General features: G+C 35.2%; 1 protein-coding gene across 1 annotated transcript; it reads left to right on the plus strand.

The window, feature by feature from the left end:
• Window positions 1-21860: 21860 nt before the first annotated feature.
• LOC108469482 (probable F-box protein At3g61730) lies at window positions 21861-25179 on the plus strand. Its single transcript, XM_017770361.1, has 8 exons — window positions 21861-21940; window positions 22958-23157; window positions 23241-23285; window positions 23550-23714; window positions 23847-23894; window positions 24487-24657; window positions 24774-24881; window positions 25097-25179. The coding sequence occupies exons 1-8, from the start codon at window positions 21861-21863 to the stop codon at window positions 25177-25179; spliced, it is 900 nt and encodes a 299-aa protein (XP_017625850.1).
• Window positions 25180-26538: the final 1359 nt, after the last annotated feature.

The raw sequence follows: 26538 nt of genomic DNA on the forward strand, positions 1-26538 counted from the left end.
TTCTCTTTTCTTAATACATCATATGTCTCAACACCCGACCATAATTATTTTAACTCTTCAATAAGTGGCTGCAAATAGATGTCAATATCATTTCCGGGACCTTTCTCTCCAGGAATAATCATTGATAAAATAAACGAAGATTGCTTCATGCAAATCCATGGAGGCAAATTGTAAGGAACAAGCACTACAGGCCAAGTACTACACGAAGTACTCATGATTTTAAATGGATTAAAGCCATCAGCTGCTAGCCCAAGCCTCACATTTCGAGGATCACTTGCAAAGCTTGAAAATTTCATGTCAAATGATTTCCAAGCTAAAGAATCCGCAGGATGTCTTAACAATCCATCATCGGTCCGTTGATCATTATGCCACCTCATAGATTCAGTCGTCTTTGACGACATGAAAAGCCTTTGAAGTCTTGGTATTAGGGGAAAGTATCGCAAAACCTTGACTGGCTTCTTTCTTAACTGTGCCCCACCTTCATCTACATTCACATCTTCTGTATTCTCATTCATCCAACGAGACTTGCCGCAAACATTACAACACTGTTGGTTCTTTTGATCACCCCAGTACAACATGCAGTCATTTGGGCAACTATGAATTTTATCGTACCCAAGTCCCAAATCTTTTATTAGTCTCTTCATATCTTGACAAGATTAGGGGATTTTTACAAAAGGAAACATCTCTCTCAGAAACTCTAGCAGCATTGTAAAAGAATTTCCAGTCCACCCTCCCAAACATTTTAAGTGAAATAAACGAATGCAGAAGGACAATTTTGAATATTTTGATCCCTCGTAAAGTTCTTCGTTCATTTCATTAAGTAAATTGTAGAACATCGCCGCTTCTTCATTTGGCTCCTCATAAGGTGCACTTGTTCCCGTTTCGCCAAAAACATTTCCACCAATATTACAATCATTGGATGCAATAAAGTCAGGTGGAAACGATTGCTCACCATGACTGTGCATATTAAATGCATCCCGCAACATACCTTCCATGTCATCTTGTCTAACATACTGATGGTAATCAGTATCAGAATAAGTCAGATTAATCGTTGAAGAAGTTCCACTAGATGTACACTCTCCATGGAAAATCCATTTTTTATACCCCCGAATAAAGCCATCAACAATTAGATGTTCGTAGACAACTTCACGAGTATGCCAATTGATGTTGCCACACTTCTTACACGGGCAAAGAATCATATTCTCTTGGCTTGCATTTTGAAATGCAAAATTCAGAAAAGTTTGTACTCCATTCCGATAGGCGTTGCTTACCCTTGACAATTTCATCCAACTCCTATCCATTTCGTAGTTCTTGAATTCTAAAGTTGACAATTAATTACATGTAAGTCGTTTATTATGTAAGTCTTGATATGATATATTTTATGTTTTATGTAAGTTATGTAGCTTATGTAAGTTATGGAATTTGAACTTTAAACTATATGCTTTTAAGGAAATTATTAGATTACACTACATGTATTAGTTAAGTTATGTAAGTTGTTATGTACATTATGTGAGTTATGTAAATTATGTAAGTTATGTGAGTTATGTAAGTTGTTATGTAAATTATGTAAGTTATATGAGTTATGTAAGTTATGTAATTTATTTAAGTAATGATCAATATTAATACTATTTTGATAAAATTAGTTATAACTTTTAAAGACATTTAAAATTATTAAATATTAAAATCAACATTATTAATATAAAAATAGTAATTTGAAGTCTTTTTGAATTTTTTAAGATTCATCATACGTGGCGTTGTTACACCTAGGAGGATCCATTATATCTTATACTCGATATAAGGCAACCCATCGGTTTCCAGCCTATATACTTTGAATCTTTAAAATATTTAAAATAAGGTTGGAGAGAAGGTCAGCTATTGTTGTAATTTTAATGGACAAGCAAGCTACATGATAATAAATATTCAATAGTAAATGAGCTCGATAGAACTTTTTTCAAGTCTTTTTGAATTTTTTAAGATTTGTAACACCCCAAACCCGGCCCAGAAGTTATGACCGGATCCGGCATGCCACATCAAAACGTAAAAAAAAAAAATTCCATTCTAAGTCCAGAAAATCGTACTTGATGTTCAAAAGATTAATTCATTAAGGGTTAAAGTGAAAGGAAGTCATGCACCGGTAGGAAACCGGAAAGAGGTGGTGAGTCCATCTGATTGCTTAAGTACCAAGCTCCTTCGGATCCAATCCTAGACATGCATACCGCCATTGCCACACCTTAACGTCATGGATATTTCTAGAAACCGATTTGATTAAGTCATTTTTAGGAAAAGTGATTAATTTTGAAAAATACTTTCATTGCGGAAGCTTTGCTTGTTGTCGTGTTATTTTGAAATCAACTGTTGTTTTTGAAAACGCGCCTAAAGCTATCCAATTTCAACAGTTAAAATAAATATTATCTATCTTAATAAAACATATAAAACCATCAAAATAAATAAGCGGCCTTATTACATTTAAAAGCCCAAAACCTCAAACGTAATTAAAAGGATGTCCAGTTCACGGAAGAAAATCAAACTTTCGAAGCGGGTGGCCACTCGAATTCCCTCATGACCCAAGCCCACTATGGTTGGGGATTTCTGCGTGGATGAAAATAAAAGGGTGAGTTTGGGGAAACTCGGTGTGTAAGGAAAACCCATTCAAAGTCCAAGTCACTCAAGCCTATTGGGCCTAAGCCCATTCAGTGTAATGATGGTCTTGGGCGAGCTCTTTTCAGATTACAAAAAGCGGGCCTTAGCCCTTATTCAGATAATGATGAGGGCCCATAGGCCCATTTAAAATACATGCAACATCAGTAAACATATGCAAGCCCATTTGGGTAAGCAGTGGTCTTGGGCGAGCCCTTTTCAGATTACAATAACCGGGCCTTAGCCCTTATTCGAGATAACAGTATGGCCCATAGGCCCATTTCAAAATACATGCAACATCAATAACATATGCAAGCCCATTTGGGGAGACTACTCAACCCACCAACCACTACACTCCACCCGTACCAGCCATACACTCCATGTGGGGAATAGCTCAACCCACCCACCAACACTCCACGGTTGCAACCTTCTTTGCTCGATTAACGAAGAATTGAGGCAAAGCCTCCAAGATGTGGACAAGCCACTTTCAGTACTTCCTCCGTCAATATCCCGGTCCATGCATCAGATAATAACAACATGGCATGCAGTAAATAACAACAGTCAAACATGCATTTAGGTCAATTTAACCCTAAGGGTATTTCGGTAATTTATCTCCTAGGGGTAAAACTGTAAATTTTTCACTTTTAAAGGTATTTCAGTAATTTATCTATTTTAGGGTTTTCATGCATATTCTTACTTTTCACGTACTAACAAAATTACGTACTAAGGGTTCTTACCGAATTGGGCAGTTGGCTATCATTCCAATTTTGGCCTATTAAGCCCAAAAATATTGAGGGCACGTAAATCATGCACTTTGCGGTCAAACATTGTAACTTACCAAAAACATTAATCGATTTACCTCACGAGCATTCGCACACTCGCAAATCTACAAAATACAGGTTTTCGGCATTTCGGCTTTTCAACTTTTGCCGATCTAGACTAAGAAAGAGGGTGTTAGTTACACACCTGTTTGCGACGATATGCTGACGAGATCCACACACGAACCGCCTACAATTGGATTACTAACACGTTAATCTAACTATTCAAATACAAACTACGTATTAATCCCTTACAATATTCGGCCAACCACACCTACAGATCATAGTAAGCTTATAAGAAATCAATAAGCAACTCATTAACAAATTTTTGTCAATGTTTACCACATAATCATAATTTCACTGCAAGCTGTCTTCCTGAGCAACAGTCACTAAATCATTTATAACTGGAGCTACGAAACTCCAAATCAAGTGCCGTTAATTTTCCCTGAAAATAGACTCATATATCTTTTATCCATAAAATTTTCAGAATTTTTGGTATGGCCAATCAATACCAGATTTTTCTTAAAGTTTCCCATGTTTCACTGTTTGACTAATCTGACCACTCTTCAATACGAATCAAATTTCTCATTGTACAGAATTCAAAATATGTTCTTGTTTATTTCATTAGAAACTAGACTCAATAAGCTTTAATTACATAATTTATTCAGCTTCTAATTCATCTCCCACAATTTATGGTGATTTTCCAAAGTCACGTTACTGCTGCTGTCCCAAGCAGATTTATTACCAAATCACTCTTTCACACATACCTTGATGCATGTTATTTAAACATGTATATCACCAATCAATCATCACATATCTATGATTTTACTTAAGTATAATCTCCATTTCATCATTTTAAAGCACAACATGTTAGCTGATTTTTCCTTTAACATCTAAGGCACATGCATGCTCATTTGTTTGGCTCAACTTCACCTATCTTCCATTTTTCATCAAAAGAACATGAAACAACAACCATTTCCTTCATTTTAATTCATGACTAAATGCTCACAACACAACTAAAAATCAAAATATACTTCAAGAGTTAAGGTAGAATCAAGAAGAACTCATGAACCTCAAAATAGAAGCAAGGTACCAAGAACTTACCTTCAATTTTCCTCCTCCTAATGACCAAATACTCAAGAGCTTTCTCCTCTCCTTTCTCTTCTCTAACTTTCAGCTATGATGAACAAAGATGGACAAAACTTTGTTCTTTTCACCCCTTTTTCTTTTAATAAAACTTCATATTTCATCCATTTAATTCTTTAATACAAAAGACATGAATTTCTTATCATGAAACATTTACCTAAACCATTATCATGAAACATTTACCTAACCCATTATCATGGAATATTTACCTAATCCATTATCATGGAACATTTACCTAACCCATTATCAATTTGTATCAATTTGTACCATAAATTATGGATATCAAGTACTCATATTGTCTACAACAACATGATGGCTAGCCACTTCATGTAAAATGGGAGGTTTGTCATGCAAATCCTCCTATTTTGCACTCCTATTTATTTGGCCACCTCAATTTAGCCTATAGCATTTTCAAACATTTTCACATAAGTCCTATTTCATAATTTCACTCCTTTTTCTTATGGAACAAAATTACTAAAATTACCGGTTCTATCTTAAGCTTGGGCCTTCTAGAGGCCCACAAACATAATTAAACATATGCCAACATTCACGAATTCCTAAAATTGGGGCGTTACAACTCTACCCCCTTAAAGAAATTTCGCCTCGAAATTTACGATCCAAATAGTTGAGGTATTGTTGACGATAGTCTCTTCTCGATTCCCAAGTAGCTTCTTCCTCCCATGATTACGCCACAGATTACTTTTACCAACGGAACCGACTTCCTTCTTAGAACTTTAACCTCTCGATCTAAAATTTGTATGGGTTCTTCCTCAAAGGTCAAATCAGTCCTTACTTCAATCTCCTCCACTGGCACAACATGTGAGGGATCCGATCGATATCGTCTTAACATAGACACATGAAAAACGTCATGGATTCTGTCTAACTCTGGTGGTAACTCTAAGCGATACGCCATCGCCCTACTCGCTAAGAACTCGATAAGGCCCTATAAACCGCGGACTCAATTTGCCTTTCTTGCCGAATCTCAAGATCTTCTTCCAAGGTGAAACCTTTAAAAAAACCATATCCCCAACCACGAACTCTATCTCTTTGCGCTTTAGGTCCGCATACGACTTCTGTCTATCAGATGCCTCTTTTAATCGAGCTTTTATCATCTTAACCTTACTTTCGATATCTACCACCAACTCGGTCCAAGCACTTGTCGTTCACCCAACTCGTCCAACACGTGGGCGTCGACATCTCCGCCCATAAAGTGCCTCATATGGAGCCATCTCAATACTTGCTTGGTAGCTGTTATTGTATGCAAACTCCGCCAATGGCAAGTAGTCCTCCCAACTCCCACGAAAATTGATGATACAACCCCTTAACATATCCTCCAAAATCTGAATAACCCTCTCCGACTGTCCATCTGTTTGTGGGTGAAAGGCAGTACTGAAATCCAAACGTGTACCCAATGCCTCCTGCAACTTCTTCCGAACCGAGATGTAAACCTAGGGTCTCGGCCGGAAATAATCGACACGGCACTCCATGTAGTCGTACTATCTACGCCACGCACAACCTAGCCAACTTTTGCGGGAGTAATCAGTCTGAACCGGTATGAAATGGGCGATTTTGTTAACCTATCCACCACTACCCACACGAATCTTTCTTGGTGGGTGTCAAAGGTAGCCCACTCACAAAGTCCATAGTGGAATTTTCACCGGTTGCGATAATCCGAAGGAAATTGATGTTCACTTTCACTTTCACCGGCATGTCGACATTTCCCACGAACTCGTTACTTCTCGTTTAAACCCGTGCCACCAAGACAGTTCTCGCAAGTCGTGATACAACTTATTCCTCCAGGATGCATGGCACAAAGTCCTCCATAAGCTTCCTTCAATATTGACTTTCTCAAGTCGAGTCCTTCGAACACAAATTCTTCCTCGAAAGCATAAAACTCCTTGAGATTGGTCCAAAATCCTCATTCTCACCCTTCTCAACTTTGAAATCGAAGAATCAACGAGTTATCCTTCAACTGCTTTTTCTTTAATTTGTTCAGTCCAAATAGGCCTCACTTGCAATTTCGCTAATGACTTCCATCATCAAACAGACTCAAACGTGCAAACAAGGCTCTCAAATCGAAACAACCCTTCGACTCAATGCAATGACCACCACGTTAGCCTTACAGGTGGTACTCAATTGAGCAGTCGTAATCCTTAAGCAACTCTACCCATCTTCGTTGCCTAAGGTTTAACTCCTTCGAGTTAACAGATACTTTAGGCTCTTATGGTGCGTGTATATGATACACTTTTCTCCATAAAAGTAATGTCTCCAGATTTTCAACGCAAAGATCACCACCGCTAGCTCTAAGTCGTGCGTAGGGTAGTTCGCTTCATGAGACTTAAGTCGCCGGGAAGCATAGCGACCACCTTACCCTCTTGCATCAAGACACATCCTAACCCCACATGTGACGATCGCTGTACACGGTGAAGTCCTTCCAGACTCGGTTGAATCAACACCGGTGCTTCATCAATACCTTTTTCAAATGGTCAAAAGCTTTTTTCGACTCTCGGTCCAGATAAATGCTACCCCTTTCATATGATTTACGTCAATGGTGCAAAGAATCGAGAAAATCCTTCTACAAACCTTCGGTAATAGCACGCCAAACCCGAAAACTCCGAATTTTCGACATCGATTTTGGTGGCTTCCATCCCGAAGCGCCTCAATTTTTGAAGATCCACTCTAATTCCTTCAAAGAAACCACATGACCTAGAAAAGCCACTTCGCAACCAAAATTCACACTTACTAAACTTTGCATACAGTTCCTTCTCTCTCAAGACTTGCAAAGACAATACGTAGATGCTCCTCATGTTTCTCCTCGGTTTCGAGTATACCGAATATCATCGATGAAAACTACCACGAATCGGTCCAAGTAAAGTTGGAACACTCGATTCATTAGATCCATGAAAGCGGCGGTGCGTTCGTCAACCCAAGCGGCATAACGAAACTCGTAATGACCATATCGAGTCACGAATCTTTGTCTTATGAATATCCACTTCCTTTACCCTTAATCGATGGTATCGGATCGAAGGTCAATCTTGGAAAATACCGAAGCTCCTCTAAGTTGGTTAAATAAATCATCAATCCTTGGCAGAGGGTATTTGTTCTTTATCGTCAGTTTGTTCAACTGGCGGTAATCGATGCACATGCGCATTGTCCCGTCCTTTTTCTTCACAAATAGCACTGGTGCTCCCCATGGAGATACGCTTAGCCTAATGAAGCCCCTATCCAACAACTCTTGAATTTGAGCCTTTAACTCCACTAACTCCTTCGGTGCCATTCTATACGGTGCGATGGATACAGACGCCGTTCCAGGCAACAAATCTATTCCAAACTCAACTTCTCGGTTCGGAGGTAATCCTGGAAGCTCCTCCGGAAAAACATCTTGGAACTCCTTTACGGTCCTAACCTTATCCACTGCCAGTCCCTCCTCTTCTGGCTGACTTACAAATGCCAAATAAACCTCACAACCTTTCCGAATCCACTTTTCGGCTCTTAATGCCGACACCACATTGGACAAATAATCCCTTCGCTCACCTATCACCATAACCTCCTCATCCTTTGTGGTCCTTAACACCATTCGTTTAGCGGTACAATCCAGAGTCGCGTTATGCTTAACAAGCCAGTCCATTCCCAAAATGAGATCAAACTCTCCCAATGGTAACTCCATCAGATCTCCAGGGAAAATCTTACCTTGAGTTTCTAAAAGTACATCCCTATACAGTTTGTCTACCCTAACCGAGTGACCCAAAGGACTTAGTACAGATACCCCACTCACAATCTCCTCAGAGTGCACACCCAACGACCAGATATGGCACATGCAACATAGGAATGAGTAGATCCAACATCCACCAAGACAAGATACGGCATGCTAAAAATAAAAACGCATTACGATTATGACGTCGGTCGTCACCCTCCTCAAGCGCGACGAGCAAGCATATACCAAAGTCGGCCGACGAGCCTCGGTGTTAATAGTACCCTTGCCGGTGCCCCACGTCCATGGCCATTGCCACCGCGACCTCGGCCATGACCTCTCAACGGCGACGGTCCACCTCATTGTTTTACCGGGTTGCATGACCCTTTGTTCAACCACTTGAGCCTGAGCTGGCCTCTTAGGACAATCCCTGATCTTATGTTCCTTTGATCCACAATAAAGACAAGCCCCAGAACGTTTCCAACATTCCCCCAGATGCATTTTACCAATTTCTCCACAAGCTTGTAGTCTAACAGTATTCACCGGAATCGCTCGAACTGGTTCTTCCATCCTAGCTCTCTTAACATTCCGGTTTGCAGCACCAGTTGGTCCAGCATCTCTCCTGAATCGATTTCGATCCCTGTCACGATTCCCTCGTTCAGCTTGCTTCACCTCTTCGGCTATCTTAGCCTTTTCTATCAATGCAGCAAAATCGCACTCTCTTTGCAGAGCTATGAGCACCCTTAGCTCATTCCTGAGGCCATCCTCAAAGCGAACACTGCGCTCGTATTTGGTAGAGACAATACCATTAGCATACCGGCTCAATCGCAGAAACTCTGCCTCATATTCAGCAACGGTCTTACCACCCTGGGTCAGGTTCAGGAATTCCTTCCTTCGCGCATCCACATAGCTAGCTCCGACATACTTCGCCTTGAAGGACTGCTTAAATAACTCCCAGGTTACCCTCTCAGCTGGGGTACCCTCTCTCACAGTGATCCACCACTGATACGCCTCATCCCGTAGTAAGGATACTGCTCCTTTTAACTTTTGCTCTACTGAGCAGTCCAAGTCATCCATAATCCGCTCCGTGGCTTCCAGCCAGTACTCAGCCACATTTGGGGCTACTCCAGATACACCCCTAAAAACTTCCGCTCCATTGGCTCGGAGTCGCTCAGAAATGGACCCCCTATTCATGGGCCCGATATTAGCTCCAGCCACCCTTTCCAAAACTCTTAACATGGCTTGGGACAGAGCGCCATCCCCCGCGGCCCGATCATACGGCCCATTCTCATCCACCGGTGGTGGTTGTGCTACTCCAGCGGGTATGTGTTCAGAAGACGAAGATCCGGCTTGAGTACTACCTCGGCCTCGACCACGGCCTCGACCACGGCCTCGACCACGGCCTCTTCCCCGAGTAGCTCTCGTACTCATATCGATTTATCTGATTACGAATTTTATGCAGTTAATTTACTGTTTCCACTGTTTATTATAGAATATCTTATGAACAGATAAGGTTTCAGAGTTGTTCTCGCGTAACCACAGTTTAGCTACTATCTCAGTTTCCTAGGGCTTAGTTTACCCTACAGTCTCGGGCCAGTAGCCTTTATGCTATATTATCTATAGTACTATCTCTAAGGTTTAGTACTAACTACAGTTCAGTTCAGTATATAAAACAGAATAGTACTTACAGCCTTGGTGCCGGGGATTCAGTGTGTCACCTCATCAGTTTTCAGATAAACTCAAAAGATTTAGACTTTTTGAAATCCATTTTCCAAATATTTGTGTAAAAAAATAAGTTCGGAGATTATCTCCTTTAAACAGAAAATTTATTTTCAAAAGTCAGTTTTTTTTTTTTTGGCATAAAGTTTTGAAAACCCTTTTTAGACCCGATCCACAGCCGAGTTGTTGCAACCTAAGCTCTGATACCACTAAATGTAACACCTCAAACCCGGCCCAGAAGTTATGACCGGATCCGGCATGCCACATCAAAACGTAAAAAAAAAATTTCATTCTAAGTCCAGAAAATCGTACTTGATGTTCAAAAGATTAATTCATTAAGGGTTAAAGTGAAAGGAAGTCGTGCACCGGTAGGAAACCGAAAAAAGGTGGTGAGTCCATCTGATCGCTATACCAAGCTCCTTCGGATCCAATCCTAGACATGCATACCGCCATTGCCACACCTTAACGTCATGGATATTTCTAGGAAACCGATTTGATTAAGTCATTTTAGGAAAAGTGATTAATTTTGAAAAATACTTTCATTGCGGAAGCTTTGCTTGTTGTCGTGTTATTTTGAAATCAACTGTTGTTTTTGAAAACGCGCCTAAAGCTATCCAATTTCAACAGTTAAAATAAATATTATCTATCTTAATAAAACATATAAAACCATCAAAAATAAATAAGCGGCCTTATTACATTTAAAAGCCCAAAACCTCAAACGTAATTAAAAGGATGTCCAGTTCACGAAGAAAATCAAACTTTCGAAGCGGGTGGCCACTCGAATTCCTCACGACTCCAAGCCCACTATGGTTGGGGATTTCTGCGTGGATAAAATAAAAGGGTGAGTTTGGGAAACTCGATGTGTAAGGAAAACCCATTCAAAGTCCAAGTCACTCAAGCCTATTGGGCCTAAGCCCATTCAGTAATGATGGTCTTGGGCCGAGCTCTTTTCAGATTATAAAAAAGCGGGCCTTAGCCCTTATTCAGATAATGAGGGCCCATAGGCCCATTTCAAAATACATGCAACATCGGTAAACATATGCAAGCCCATTTGGGTAATAAGTGGTCTTGGGCGAGCCCTTTTCAGATTACAATAAACCGGGCCTTAGCCCTTATTCAGATAATGAGATGGCCCATAGGCCCATTTCAAAATACATGCAACATCAATAACATATGCAAGCCCATTTGGGAGACTACTCAACCGACCAACCACTACACTCCACCCATACCACCATACACTCCATGTGGGGAATAGCTCAACCCACCCATTCAACACTCCACGATTTGCGACCTTTTCGCTCGATTACGAAAGAATTGAGGCAAAGCCTCCAAGATGTGGACAAGCCACTTTCAGTACTTCCTCCGTCAATATCCCAGTCCCATGCATCGATAATAACAACATGGCATGCAATAAATAACAACGATCAAACATGCATTTAGGTCAATTTAACCCTAAGGGTATTTCGGTAATTTATCTCCTAGGGGTAAAACTATAAATTTTTCACTTTTAAAGGTATTTCAGTAATTTATCTATTTTAGGGTTTTTCATGCATATTCTTACTTTTCACGTACTAACAAAATTACGTACTAAGGGTTCTTATCAATTGGGCTGTTGGCTATCATTCCAATTTTGGCCTATTAAGCCCAAAAATATTGAGGGCACGTAAATCATGCACTTTGCGGTCCAAACATTGTAACTTACCAAAAACATTAATCGATTTACCTCACGAGCATTCGCACACTTGCAAATCTACAAAATACAGGTTTTCGGCATTTCGGCTTTTCGACTTTTGCCGATCTAGACTAAGAAAGAGGGTGTTAGTTACACACCTGTTTGCGACAATATCTTGTGAGATCCACACACGAACCGCCTACAATTGGATTACTAACACGTTAATCTAACTATTCAAATACAAACTACGATTAATCCCTTACAATATTCGCCAACCACACCTACAGATCATAGTAAGCTTATAAGAAATCAATAAGCAACTCATTAACAAATTTTTGTCAATGTTTACCACATAATCATAATTTCACTGCAAGCTGTCTTCCTGAGCAACAGTCACTAAATCATTTATAACTGGAGCTACGAAACTCCAAATCAAGTGCCGTTAATTTTCCTGAAAATAGACTCATATATCTTTTATCCATAAAATTTTCAGAATTTTGGTATGGCCAATCAATACCAGATTTTTCTTAAAGTTTCCCATGTTTCACTGTTTGACTAATCTGACCACTCTTCAATACGAATCAAATTTCTCATTGTACAGAATTCAAAATATGTTCTTGTTTATTTCATTAGAAACTAGACTCAATAAGCTTTAATTAAATAATTTATTCAGCTTCTAATTCATCTCCCACAATTTATGGTGATTTTCCAAAGTCACGTTACTGCTGCTGTCCCAAGCAGATTTATTACCAAATCACTCTTTCACACATACCTTGCATGCATGTTATTTAAACATGTATATCACCAATCAATCAGCACATATCTATGATTTTACTTAAGTATAATCTCCATTTCATCATTTTAAAGCACAACATGTTAGCTGATTTTTCCTTTAACATCTAAGGCACATGCATGCTCATTTGTTTGGCTCAACTTCACCTATCTTCCATTTTTCATCAAAAGAACATGAAACAACAACCATTTCCTTCATTTTAATTCATGACTAAATGCTCACAACACAACTAAAAATCAAAATATACTTCAAGAGTTAAGGTAGAATCAAGAAGAACTCATGAACCTCAAAATAGAAGCAAGGTACCAAGAACTTACCTTCAATTTTCCTCCTCCTAATGACCAAATACTCAAGAGCTTTCTCCTCTCCTTTCTCTTCTCTAACTTTCAGCTATGATGAACAAAGATAGACAAAACTTTGTTCTTTTCACCCCTTTTTCTTTTAATAAAACTTCATATTTCATCCATTTAATTCTTTAATACAAAAGACATGAATTTCTTATCATGAAACATTTACCTAAACCATTATCATGAAACATTTACCTAACCCATTATCATGGAATATTTACCTAATCCATTATCATGGAACATTTACCTAACCCATTATCAATTTGTATCAATTTGTACCATAAATTATGGATATCAAGTACTCATATTGTCTACAACAACATGATGGCTAGCCACTTCATGTAAAATGGGAGGTTTGTCATGCAAATCCTCCTATTTTGCACTCCTATTTATTTGGCCACCTCAATTTAGCCTATAGCATTTTCAAACATTTTCACATAAGTCCTATTTCATAATTTCACTCCCTTTTTCTTATGGAACAAAAATTACTAAAATTACCGGGTTCTATCTTAAGCTTGGGCCTTCTAGAGGCCCACAAACATAATTAAACCTATGCCAACATTCACAGAATTCCCAAAAATTGGGGCGTTACAAGATTCATCATACGTGGCGTTGTTACACCTAGGGAGGATCCATTATATCTTAAAGCTCGATATAAGGCAACCCGTCAGGTTTCCAGCCTATATACTTTGAATCTTTAAAATATTTAAAATAAGGTTGGAGAGAAGGTCAGCTATTGTTGTAATTTTAATGGACAAGTAAGCTACATGGTAATAAATATTCAATAGTAAAAAAGCTCGATAGAACTTTTTTCAAGTCTTTTTGAATTTTTTAAGATTCATCATACGTGGCGTTGTTACACCTAGGGAGGATCCATTATATCTTACAGCTCGATATAAGGCAACCCGTCAGGTTTCCAACCTATATACTTTGAATCTTTAAAATATTTAAAATAAGGTTGGAGAGAAGGTCAGCTATTGTTGTAATTTTAATGGACAAGCAAGCTACATGGTAATAAAATTAATTCATACTTATTCATACTTAAGTTGAATCAAATAATAATTAAGTTGAACCAAATATAAAAACTTATTCATACTTCAAATAATAATTAAGCTACAAGAATCAGGTCTGGTTCAAGTTTATTTAAAGGGCTGCAATTCATACATTTAAAGGGCTGCAATTCATACATTTGATTAATGTTATGAAATAAAGGGTGTGCTTGTTTTTCTATCCCATAAAGGATATCCCACATGCGCATATTACTGTAAGTTGAACTATACCTCATGGTTAAGTAAGCAAAATTGTACAAACACATACAAGCATATCTAAATAACCAAATTTCACTTGCAACATAACCAATTCATACATTGCTCACTTGACTAACATTAATCATTTTTCATGTCATTTAGCCAAATCAAAACATGTCAATTTCATATGCTATAAATCATGCTGAAATTTCATATACACAAGTAAATCAATTTATATATATTCGGTCATTTAATATGACTTCAATATAACAGTTAAAACATATTCATTCTTGCCATCGTAAACCAAACATAAATAGTCAAATATCATAACTGAACATACAATAACATATATATATATATATAACAATTTGACATTTACATCCCAAATCACCAAAATTCATGACATAAGTACATATGTATTTATTTATCTATCATCAACCAAATATAACATCTCATCACTGCCATTTCCCAAACTAATAAATAAACAAATTACAGTCAAAATGTAATTCAATAATAAACCATACCCAAAACACATCCAACAACCATACTTAATTCACTTGAGTCGAATTATAACAACCACAAATACATATCATACCAACTAACAATCTTACCAAGATGAGCTAATTATAAACCATACTTATCATTACTTCATACCAAATCATATATCTAAGTAAAATGATTTTTTTCAAAATCATCATGATGAAACTATTATTTATGTGAATTTTGAACTAAAACGTACCTTAATAATTTCAACAAGCTGGTCTACTTCACTCTCACCAGGAAACAGAGGCGAGTCGAAAAATAGTATTTGTTAAGTAATTTAAAGGAAAAATGCATAGAAATAAGTTAAGTAATTTAGCAACGAAACATGGACCCGAGCAGATGTCAATGGTCGTGGTGTATTTATTTGCAACAACTATTAATTTAGGTTTGGGCGATTACCTAGAAGATGTAAGAAAAAAACAAAATTGCTTTATGTATTCGGATATTTTCATAAGTTCTAAGAATTAAAGGCTCAAAAGAATCCATAGATTCACAATAATATAGCTAAACATCATGTACCGCATAACCGAATGATGATGAAAGATGAAGCATATGATTGAGTTCCTAAACTTATTGATGCCCACTTGGAGTATCATTAGCTTATTGATTTTTTTAAGAAGATTTCTAGAAGATCTTGTGTTTTGAAGTACTAAAACCACAAAGTGCAACTGACAGCTAGAAACCAAAGCATAAATAGTAAGGATGGCATAATAACCAAGAACAGAAACAACATACCTGCATATAAATGCTAACAAACGGTTCAAACTTTCTAGTAATATAAATGCAGAAAAGCACACAGCAATGCTGAATGGACAATTAAGAAGCTATGCTATTTAGACTCAAGTGTAACTATCATATGCATACTCAACTTTTTCCTAAATTTTTTACCAGCAAAATCTGGGTTTGAAAAAAAAATTATATATATGTTTTATTTGAAAATTTCAGTCTTGATTTCATTGGTAGCTAGCAGTTAAACGCACGGATTTATTAATGAAGTCTTCATAATGTTGGTAAAGATTAATCAAATTGAAAACCAATTTCCCATTCAAAAACGCAACAATTACATATTAAATTCACAGTCAACATCCTTTGCAAAGGCAAGTCAGCTACACATAAAGTATACTTTGGTTTCCTATGTTAAAATAATAACAAAAAAAAAACACTTATGAAACATAATGTGGGAATTGAAAGACTGCTCAAACAAAGGACATTCATTGATGCTAACATAATTGAAAATGCCTTCAACAATTGTAAGATCCAACAAAGGATGAAACTTAAAAAGACCACAAAGGCAAAGGCAAAAGCAAAGCGAAAGTCAAAAGGTTTAAGCTTATTTGAATTCCATCAGGTTGATCTTGAATTTAGGATTTCACTCTAATTGTAGTTTAATTGACTAATTTGATTAATTCCTTCACTATTCCAATTTTAAAGTTTTTCATTTTATACACAACTCCAAATAATAAATACATAAAAAAGATGTGTCATAGCACCCAATAATTCAATAATTCAATAATTTGATTAAAATTGTACTAAATTATCTAAATTCAATAATTCAATTTATTATTTAAATAAGGAAGCACCCAATTCCAAGAAGACACGCACCTTTGAGGAAACACTTAAAAAATCCCACACTTCATGTTGTTCAGCCACATTGGGTATAGACAACAGATCCTGTAAAGAGGTGGCTTAGTTGAAGAAACAAGTTCAAAAGTAACCATCCTAAAAAAATGAAAGACTAGGACATAAATTACTTGCAGATATTTGTCAAGATGAATGCACCGCTGTTGAACAAAAGCATCCTCTTTGGGGGGCAAATGTAATGAATAATTGGGAATTTCTTTTAGATGTCGACGCAACCGTTCAAAATTTCTGTATCTGCAATTTAAAAAGAGAGAGAGAAGATTAACTATTAAAGAAGAAAAAAATCAAATTCTCAGAGCTTTATTTTTTCCTCTTGAGATCAATACATTGCGGTTTAAACTTTGGCACATAACAGGGACACTGTCCAGCAAAATAGCTTTGGCACATAAAATATCTTAAATATGCAAACATTTCGACCTTTTTCTTTTTTTTTTGAAACCTACTTAAACATACACTAAACACACCTATTGAAAAAATGTAAAGCCTTTGCCAATCAACAAAACTAACAAATAAACATATGATAGGGAGAAAGCACCTACTGATTCAAAATAAACAAACCTTAAACATGCATATCATATGTCTATATTTATTGTTCACTCAACTAAATCTCAATCATTTTTATTAACAGGTACGGATTTGAACCAATAGAAAAAGAGCAACTATGTTTTCAATGGAAATTGAAAGGTAACCATGGGTTTTGGAATTAGATGCTCCACTCAAAGTTGGGGACCAATAGTGATATTCCAACAGAAGGATACCACATGTTTATTCATTGTTGAAGCTAAGAAATTCTAACTGGAACTACTCCACATTTAAATTAGGCACAAACCTCCTAACAATTTTCGAATTAGTACGTATGTTCAAATAGGAAACACGAGCAACTCAATTCAGTAAAACTAATGTTCCTACTATATTAGTTTATTAGTATAAAATTTTGGGTAAAACAAATAATTCATAAAATTCACAAACTTGAATTTATGTATTTAGAATTATGTATTTATATAAACACAAAACAATTCATATAAGTTCAATCACGAAGACGACATCTAAACCTGACTAAGTTATAGAACACACACACGGATAAATATATATATATATATATATATATATATATATAACTCCTATTAAGCTTTCCAAGAACAAGATTCAAATTTTCAAATTCCAGTTTTCCAGCAGGACCTATTAAAAGAAAATACAACTCCATTTAGTACAAAACTGAATCAAGCAACACAAACCCAGATAAGAAACTTGAATGAACTTAGAATATAACATAGCAAATAACGAAAAGAACCAGTCAATTTGAAATCTGAAGTAGAAAAGAAATATGTTGAACCCAAAAATTATCGAGGAGATGAGCAGAGAAGAACTTACAGGTGTAAACGAAAATGGCAAAAGGGATAGTTAGAAACCTAAATCCAACGCCTACAGGACACCTGACACTTCGAATACCGATCATTAATATAGAAGAAACAAACTTTGAAAATCATTAATCGTTGAACTATTTTCTTACCTTGAACTGTTTTCTTCAACCCCGAAGCCAACTTCTGAAACCTTTCCTTTCTTAATCCAATTTTCTATAGATGGGAAATCAATGGCCAGTGGGAAGGGTGAATTTTAGGGATTTCAAACTGGGGAAGAAGGGGCTATTTTCGGATGTCGAATTGGGGAAAAAATGTGATGATTCTTTAGGGATTTGGGACTAAGGCAGAGAGGGGAAATGAACTGGGGAGACTTTGACAAAATTTCTAAGTGTTATCGTCTGTAAAAATGAAGACAACAAAACGACGATGTTTTGACAAACTTAATTTAGCATTTGCGGCGTTTTTGCAATAGCGCCGCTAAAAGGGTAAGCTATTGCGGCGTTTCAAATAAACGCCACTAATAAACTAACAAAACGACGACACTTTGATCTGAACAAAATAATATTAGCGGCGTTTATACACTAAGCCGCTAAATCCAAACCTATTAAGCGTTTCACAAAAACGCCACTAATAAATCCTACAAAACGGCTGCGTTTTGTTTAAAAGATGATGCTCTTTAAAAACGTCGCTATAGTATACCTTTTGCCCGCTAATTCCTTTAAAAATTAAAATTATTTAATAAATAATTTAAAAACAATATAAATTAAAAAATCACTTATATACCCAAAAAACTTTAAAATTATTTTAAATAATAGTATTTTAATTTTTTATTTAAGTAAATAATTTTTAAAATTTAACTAAAAGTTAAAAGAATTAGATAAAATTTGAAATCTTGAAAATTATTGAAAATTTGAAATCTTTAAAATTTGAAATTATTTAATATATATAAATTAAAAAAAGCACTCATATGCCCAAAAAACTTTAAATTTATTTTAAATAATATTATTTCAAATTTTAATTAATTTTTTAACACTAATTATCCTAAACCCTAAACCCATAACCCATGTCCCTTTAATGCCTTAACCCCTAAATCCCTAAACCCATAACCCCAACTCATAAACCTTAGACCTTTAACCCCTAAACTTTAAACCCTAAACCATGTACCCTTAACCCCTAGACCCTTAACTTCTAAACCCTCACCCTTTAACCCCTAAATCATAAACCCTAAATCTCTAAACCTCAACCCTTGAACCATAAATCATAATCCCTAAGTCCATAATCCATAAACCATAAACCTTGAGATATTAACTCATAAACCATAAACCCCTAAACCTTAAACCCTAAACCCATAATTCATAAACCTTAAAATATTAACTCATCATAAACCATAAACCTTAAACTATATACCCTAAACCATAAACCTTGAACTATAATGATAAGTAATTCAATATTATCCCTTTTATGATTATAGAAGAATTTATTTAATATATAAATTGACAAACAATCAGTCATATAACAAAAAACTTTAAAATTATTTTAAATGATAGTATTTTATTTTTCATTTTAACATATATTTTATATGTGTTTATTTTCAAGTTTTTCTACGTGTCATTATATTTTTCCGAAGAAGTTAAATATTCAATTAAAATAATTTAATTAATATAAAAAACCAATAAAATGTTTTTGTGGCGCTTTTTGAAAAAACGCCGCTATAAATCGAGCATTAGCGACGTTTTTCAAAAACCGCCGCTATAGATCTGAGCATTAGCGGCGTTTTTAAATAAGCGCCGCTATAGATCTGAGCATTCTCGGCGTTTTTCAATAAGCGCCGCTATAGATATGAGCATTAGCTACGCTTTTCAATAAGCGCCGCTATAGATCTGAGCATTAGCGGCGTTTTTCAATAAGCGCCGCAATAGATATGAGCATTTGCGGCGCTTTTGGACTAACGCTGCTAATGCTCGATTTTTAGAGGCGTTTTTTTAAAGCGCCGCTAATGCTCAATCGTTAGTGGCGTTTTTCATTCAAACGCCACGAAAAACTTGTTTTGTTGTAGTGAATGCATGGCGAATATTTACATGCCCCGAACCTAACCCAAAATTTGACCAATCTACTCTAACATCAACCCAACCTTGACTGTTAAGAGGAAAAATCGGCCCCAAATCCAAACATAAAATTTAATAGGAAACCCAACTCCAACCAGACCCAACCTGACACGACACGACTCGAATTTAATTTATTATTTTATTTTTTATTTTGAAGCAAACCAGATTACATTTTTTTAATTATTTTATTTTTATTTTGAAGTAAATAAGATTATTATTTTTAGTTTAGACTTAAAACTTAATACATGTAGATCTATTTATTTATATATTTATTTATTGAAGGCAAAACTTTATATACATAAATTTATATATATCAAGGGCATTTTTATAAATTTCTCGAGGCGAGGCAAGGCGGATTTACCTCAAACTCAACTCTTTCCTAACTTGACTATTTTTATGATTTCACCTGAACCGCCCCAAACCCAATTTTTGAAAAGAAAACTGACCGTAATGGATCGGGTCAGGTTAGAATCCGTCGGATTCAAGTTTTTTTTTTTTTTACCATCCCTATCCAATGTACCAACAACCCCCATGGTTGTTCATTTTCATCCTCTCCCTTTTCTTGCCTTTTTTTTTACTTCATTTCAAAATATTCACCTTCTTGAGATATAATGTTGAAATCTTCATGAAATCAACCTTCTAAGTTCATTTCCTTCATTATTTTTAGCCATGGCAGCTTAGGGTTTCATGGGTTTTATTGAGAAAATTCATGGCTTGTGAAAGGGAGCCCTAATAAGGTAAGAAATAGTTTCCTACACTTACAATAGCTTGATATTATCTATGACTTCTCATGATTAAGTTTAGGATGAATTTATATTAATTTTTGGATTATATTTTTAGATATGGAAAATAAGAAAATGATAAAATAGAGTTTAAAAGCTTGATTGAGGATGGTTTAGAGCCTATGGAGGCATGATTAAGTGTTGTAGAACATCCATTAAGGTAACTACCATTGGATAATCTTACTTCTCTTATGCTAAATTTGTAACACCACATACCCGACTCGAACGCTGGGTCTGAGCTATAAGATGTCACATTCGTTGCCAAAGTAACTACGATTCCAATTGCGATTCAATTCAATAATTAATACATACTGTTAAGCTCATTATATAATTACAACATGTTATATAATCAAATTTGGGTTTCAACCGAGCTTATGAAAGCTCTTTCTATAAACCAAGGTTGGTTAATGATTGAAATGCAACATTTTCAAAACTATTGGATTGGCATCGCGATGTCGAGGGTATCACGTCGTGACCTCAAAAAAACAGTGAGTGTCATCACAACATTGGGGGTCTGTGGTCACGGCTCCACTCTCTATCGATTTCACGTCGCGACGTTGAAGATCTGTCGCCGCGACATCACCGTCGAGACATCACCGTCTATTTTCAAAGTAACCAATTTACAACAACTAAACAAATAACCAAATTCATACCTATACCATTTAAATATCATAAATACTCTCAACATCTCATATGCTACCATTCAAACAAAATTTCTATCCAAAATTACCTAACTGACAATTCAAACTTAAAATCCAATTCAACATATGTCACAATTTGCAAATTCCAGCCATTTCAACTACTTATATCATTCCCATATATACATTTAACAATACATGTACATTAGACTTAAACTAACATTGCCACATCGAGATTTCAAAATTAGGTATATTTTCTTTTAACACAATGCCTAGAACTACTCATAGTCCATTCTCAACTCATAAATAGAAAGATAATGCGCTTTAGTGCATTTAAACACACGTCCTCCAACAACTTCAAATTTAAGATATGTTTGTTACACTTTGTTATCGTAGTAAATTGTTGCAACATCAAATTTGACATCATAATTAAATAACATTAATTTCTTCATCCATAATAGTGTACAACAACTTCCGATTACAATATACTTTGACTAGAATTATGTGTATTATTTCCCTGCCCAATCGGTCCAAAATGCTTTAAATAGGCCCAATAAAAAGATCCATTAATTTAAGTCCAATCCACGATTCAAATTTCAGATCCGTTCCATATTTTTCCCTTTTTTTCTGAATTACCTTTGAATATTGATGATTTGGCGCGTCGCTTCCTATATATACCAAGAGATTTCCAATGTGCTTCTTTCAAAATCAATTGAAAGAATGAGGAAGCGATTGAAGAGAACGAAGGGAATTTGCAGTTGCTCTTCTCCTCGTTGCATCAATCACTCTACCTTCAATTGGTAATCTCTCAAATCTCTCTTTGATTTGGAGCTTCATCAAATTGATTTTCTCAAATCTTTTCTTTGTTTCCATTGGATTTTGGTGTAGTTTATTTTGATCTGATATCAGTTCGAATTTAAGTTTGATAATGTCATTTAACTATAAAAAAGCTGAATCTGAAGAAACAAACGATGATCAAAAGGAATTTGAGCTACTCGCCTACTCGAGTTTTAGCTGATTCAACTAGAACAATTTGTAATGAATTTTTTTTCGTTTATGACACTAGTTCTGTTTTTTTCGAAGTTTCGCGCTTCTTCGTGCATCGATGATGTGTTAAAATGGAAGAAAAATCATTTCTGTTGTTTTTTTTCCTTTAAAAAAGGTCTCCATGAACCGCTGATCTGGAAGTTTAAACGAGTCTCTGCTATTCAAAGACGGTTCAGTTCTAGAGAGTGTTGTTTCATTAAGTTTCGGCACTAAATGCATGTTTTCCTTCCAGTGGAATCTTGTCTCTGATTTTGAATTAGCAGCACTAAATTTCATTATGTCAATCTTGTGCGCTTGTTTAATTCGAAGATCTGCATGGTAGCTTAGAAATGGCGGGATTTAAACATTAACAGATTTTTGAAAATCTTCGTTCGTAATTTTCAAATTTTTAATGTTTTTCATATTCCTTCCTTTTTTTTCTCGGGAAGTAGAAAGTTTAGTTTCTATTATCCGTTAAATTTTCTTAGTTAGCAAACACTTCCTCGACATTAATCTTCTTTCATTAATTCTGTTACTCATTTCTTATACCGGAGGTTAAATGTTGCAACATTTGTAGTTTGTACTTGTAGATTTTCGCTCAAAACAGAGAACAGAACTCTTAATTTTCAATTCTCACATACTAATTTTCGAGAAAGTGATTGCTCCGAATCAAGTTATATATTGATTTGTTTTTGTTTTCTCAGAAACCAAACAGTTATTAATTGTAAAAATTTTACCGTATTGAGTTGCTTAAAATTAATCATCTCTCATTCATATATATACTCAAAAAGGTATGAGCAGGATCTATGGACATACATAGCCAGGTTTTTGGATGGACGATCATTGGTGATGCTGGGAGCTACTAATAAATGGTTCAACAGTGTCATCATGCAAGATTGTATATGGAAGTTTACATGCTTGAGGGATCTTCAGGTTCCTGATCCTGGTCACGTAGCATTCAGTTGGTCCAATCTCTATGCTTCAGTTGTTGGTAAACTTCAAATCTCTTTAGATATCTTAGACCTGTACGCGCATTAACTGTTTTTTCCATTGAAATTCCAATGGCTTCTACAGATGGAAGTCACTCTTTCATTTTCCGCCAGCAGGAGAAACACATTGGTTAGTTGCCAATTTTACTCGAAGTTTGGGACTAAATTTATGAGTATTTATCAGCTCTTTAAATTATTTCGAGGGTTTTTAGATGATCATATCTTCATATGTTCATGTTTAGATATCTGTCGTACTCAAATCTTGTTGGGGTGTAGATTTTGTTTGACGCATTTGAATTGATTATCAATTTATAGCGAGATTATCAGATGTTGAGCTTAGTACAAGGACAATTTACCAGCGACTGTATTTTGATTTTGTTGGGGAATAAATCAGATTGGATGCGGATTGGGGCGTTTTCATTCGATTCGGAAGTAGCATTTCTGAGCCAAAGGATGAGTGCATCTGTGAAAATCCTAAAACAGGAAAATATAGATGATATGTTGCAGTCTTACGGCTCGTGTCTGCTAAGGAAAATCAAGACCGGAATCTGGATAGCTGGTACGGTTCAAATCCTATAAATTATTGCCTCCTATTTTTATCTCTTTTAAGATGTTTGCATGTTCTTTATTTAAGTTGTGATCGATATTCCATCTAAGTTCTCGATTCAACATGGTTGATTTTTTTTTTTAGATTTACAACTTGTTCGATGCCCAGTATGTGACCAAGAAAAATGTGAAGGTGAGCAATGAAAATGTCTTACTGCCCATGAAAATGCAAAGTATGAGATTCTTTATAGTAATGCTATGAACATGAAAATAAAGGTTTAAAACCTATGATATTCAAGAATTACATTCCATCTCTGCTGATCTCTGTTCTGTTCTCAACTACTTTCTTGGAATGAGTGTCAGATACAAATATATGTACGACATTGATATGTTTTAATTTTTTTTAAAGTTTCTCTTGTATTTGGAAGGTTCTTGAAGGGTCATACCCTAACGTTCAAACATGCATGCGCGTCAGATACAAATACTTTAAATGAATTTTTAGACAGGAAATCGTTGTATTTGGCAGGATCATGCTTGACATTTGATGACTTTGAGATGGAAATGTAAAACTAACAGAATCATAAAAGCATCATATCATTTTTTTTCCTGTTGAAATATAGATTACTGCTTTGATTTATATGGTGCCAAATTTATCTTGGAGAAATTTCTGGTATCTGCTGAGCATGAGTTTAGACTTTCAATTGTGTCGCATTCATAAAAGCTTCTGCTCTTTTTAAAAGGAAGCAGCAGAGCCTGGAGTAAAGAAGATTTGATTGTTTATGTAGGAACAATGCAGATGTTAGATGCAAGGCATATTGAGCTGTTCCTTAACCAAGGGTTCCAGGATGGGAGTTGGGACTATGAACTCGTTGGATCTCATGAAATCAAAAAGAAAGTACGAGGAGCTTATGGAGCTATTTTTGACTTCAAGTACCTCACAAGCAAGTCAACTGCGGGTAAAACTTTATTCTCCACCTAAAATTTGCCCATTCTGTTCGGTATATATATTGAACTTTAAGACATTCAAAAGATGCTATAGGATCTGATTTAGCTTTGCCAATGAAACTTACAGGGATCTTCGATTATAAGTCATGGATAGGACAACCCAATGACTTTCAACCAAAAGCAATCATTGCTCTTCATGCAGTCGCAGTCAACACCAATTTACAAGAAAATCAAGGTAACAAACTCCACAATCTACAATTTTTTTTTTATCATAGAGTATGTCTAAAACTACAGATAGCCCCTTCTCTATCCACATCCTCCTGCATTGATAACAATACCTATGCCAATCGAATTAAAACTTAATATATATACCGAACATTCAAATTAGTTGTAAGGATATTACTTAATTTATTGTGATTGCTCGGTTTTTTTTTTTTTTCCAAGAAGCAGGCGTCTTAATAAAGTACCATACCATGAGAGCTGGAGCTGAAGGGGAAATTGTTTCAATCAGAATCTCTCAACAACTCCTTTGACATGTTGCTTGAACCTGAACCAGAATCGCAGATATTGGGTTTTCTCATCATTCAAATGGGTTTGTTCTTTCCTCTAACCCTTCTTTTTTTTTATAATAGTTAAAAACAGCTCAAACCATAAGATTTACTTTCATATTGATTTTCGGCTTACCACACGTACCCTTGTTTTTACTGTCCTCATAGATTAGTATAAACATAAGCCATTTATAAATACAGACCATAGTCAGCAATACTCATAAACATGTCTACAAATTTGAGATATTTAGAGTATATAAAATGGTTGAATAGTACGATGCTCATCGAGTCTAGAGCATTTTCATTTTTGTTGGTCTATTTTTTGCCTCACCAAGCTCGAAATAGGATATGCATTTTATTATTATATTTATAATTAAATTTAACTGAAGATAATTTTATTAAAAGAATGTAATTTGTCTTGGATTATTTCAAATTAAAAAAAAATCAATCCAAGTTTAACCTATAGTTTAAGGAAGCTTTAATAGGTTAGGCAAGTAGTAATTTATTTTCTTATTATTTTAACTCTTTTATCTCTTCTAAAGTAATTTATTTTATAATTATTTATTTATTCTATAATCTTTTTTTAAATTGTACCATTTTATCCTTTTATTAAAATACAGCTATAGAAAAACGTTGAAATTTGTGAGGACAAGTACAAATTTTTAATTTCTTTTTTATAGGATTTTACACCTATTTAATAATAATTTTATTCGGCCTTAGCATATTTGAAGCTTGAAAAGGAACTTTGAGAATTTGCTAATTTGGTAATGGCAATTGCGTGCTTGGACTATATATTCACGTAACATCGACCATGAATTTTACGTGAATTGCAACAACCTAAGTTTCCCATCCAAACAAACGAATCTCTTGGAAAATTTTACGTTACGCTCCCCACAAAATGTACTAAAATTAAGTATTTTAATAAACATTAGAAAATTTCGTATTATATATACAACTACTCAATATAATATAATATAATATTATTTATATCATAAATTCTTGAATGTTTATTTTTTATGAGTGAATATTTGATGTGCTATTAGTGCATAGGTTTTATGTACCATCATTTAATAATAAGATAATACATCATCCCTTATGTAAAACAAAAATATTAAATAGTTTAAAAATAAAATTAATAAATTTATCTTTTTAAAAATAAATATTAATTATAATCGTTAAATATAAAATGTAAAAAAATTAATTTTGAATTTTGAATTTTAAAACCTAAAAACCTAAACCTAAATTTTAAAACTTGAAAACTTGAACCGAAAAAATTATAATTAATATTTAATTATGTTTAACAAAGTTAATATTATTTATTTTGAGTCCTTCAATGTTTTTTAT

The sequence above is a fragment of the Gossypium arboreum genome, chromosome 8 (genome assembly GCF_025698485.1).
Source record: "Gossypium arboreum isolate Shixiya-1 chromosome 8, ASM2569848v2, whole genome shotgun sequence".
Lineage (NCBI taxonomy): Eukaryota > Viridiplantae > Streptophyta > Magnoliopsida > Malvales > Malvaceae > Gossypium > Gossypium arboreum.

Coding starts and splice junctions, on each gene's coding strand:
- LOC108469482 (XM_017770361.1), top strand. CDS start 21,861: ATGAGGAAGCGATTGAAGAGAACGAAGGGAATTTGCAGTTGCTCTTCT. Junction 23,715..23,846: donor GACCGGAATCTGGATAGCTG/GTACGGTTCAAA, acceptor TTTTTTTTTTAG/ATTTACAACTTGTTCGATGC. Junction 24,658..24,773: donor CACAAGCAAGTCAACTGCGG/GTAAAACTTTAT, acceptor TGAAACTTACAG/GGATCTTCGATTATAAGTCA.